Here is a 1,278-nt window from a genome sequence, read left to right on the forward strand (position 1 = left end):
AAGTTCTAAGCAGGTGTTGAGCAAGAAAGTGTGGTTGCTCGTCCATCGGTGGTTTATAAGTGAGACGAAGATGGGTGTCTGTTATTAGTTGAACGCGGAGATCAGATGGAGTGACAGACAGATAAGGAAGATGAGCCCCGAGCTGAGAGACAGAGATAAGAACGGGAGGGGAATAATGTCATTGCTAAGCGGCCGATCGAAGCCGAGGAAGAATTAGGGACCATGGAAGATTAAAAAAAAAAAAGTTCGTCCCTCGTTCAGATACGCAAAAGAGACACACATCCGTTGACCATGGCGATGGGGATGGAAGGAGACAGCATTCTCGTCAAACTCTCGGGGATTATAAGGTTCTGCTGTGAGCCTCAGGGGGTTCCACGGCCGCCCCAGAACCCGGTGCTCCCCCCGGGCTACCACCGGGGGCAGGTGGTGGAGGAACCTGACGTTGTCACCGACCCAGACACGCAGCCGTGGGACCTCCTGCTGCAGAACCACCGACTGGTAGGTTTAGCGGCCTGTTTGTTGGTTCTGAGTTCGGTGGAAGTGAAGTGATTGGTCTAATTAGTGTTGTAAAGTTAAGTGGCTGATTTGACTTATGTTATTGTGTTAAATGACTGATTTGACTTATGATGTAAAATTGATTGATTTAACATAGGTTTTCATGTTGAATGACTGATCTGACTAATGTTATAATGTAAACTGACTGATTTAACTTATGTTATTGTGTTAAATGACTGATCTATCTTAATGTTATAATGCAAAATGACTGATTTAACTTCGGTTTTAATGTTAAATGATCGATCTAATGTTTGGAGACTTGTTTTACGGGCGGATATTTTTTTTTGTTCATCGTTCTTATTCATTTAGCTTCATCTAGAACTGACTCGCAAATCCTAGTCATACTTACTGTATTTATGCGTCTGTAATTCGAGAATAATAGATAGATTATATATATAAAAAAAATGAGTTGAAAGCAAGACAAAAACAAACTATTTAAAAGAATCATTCAAATATGCATTAAAAACCTATTAGTAAATCGTAAGACACATAGAACTAACTTAAAAAATCCCAGTTATACTCCGTTATAAGACGAAGAATAAATAAAAGATAAACAGAGAGAAGGAAACACCGATATTCAAATAAATCATAAATTGAGAAATTCAGAAAATTGCAAGATGGTGAGAAATGTCTTCAGGAACCCCAGTGATCCTCTCAAGAAACCCCAATCATACTCCACTCACGCGTCTGTAATAAAGAAAATATTAAATAAAGGATAAAGAC

The 1,278-nt window shown here is 39.5% G+C and overlaps 1 protein-coding gene across 1 annotated transcript in view; it reads left to right on the forward strand.

Moving 5' to 3' along the window:
* Positions 1-1,278, forward strand: part of LOC119582076 — a 4,300-nt gene continuing 3,022 nt past the window's right edge. The window contains exon 1 of the mRNA XM_037930323.1: positions 1-498. Within this exon, the coding sequence (XP_037786251.1) occupies positions 292-498 (207 nt within the window). The 5' untranslated portion in view covers positions 1-291. The remainder of the gene's footprint in view (positions 499-1,278) is intronic.

The sequence above is a fragment of the Penaeus monodon genome, chromosome 15, assembly GCF_015228065.2.
Source record: "Penaeus monodon isolate SGIC_2016 chromosome 15, NSTDA_Pmon_1, whole genome shotgun sequence".
Taxonomy (NCBI): Eukaryota; Metazoa; Arthropoda; class Malacostraca; order Decapoda; family Penaeidae; genus Penaeus; species Penaeus monodon.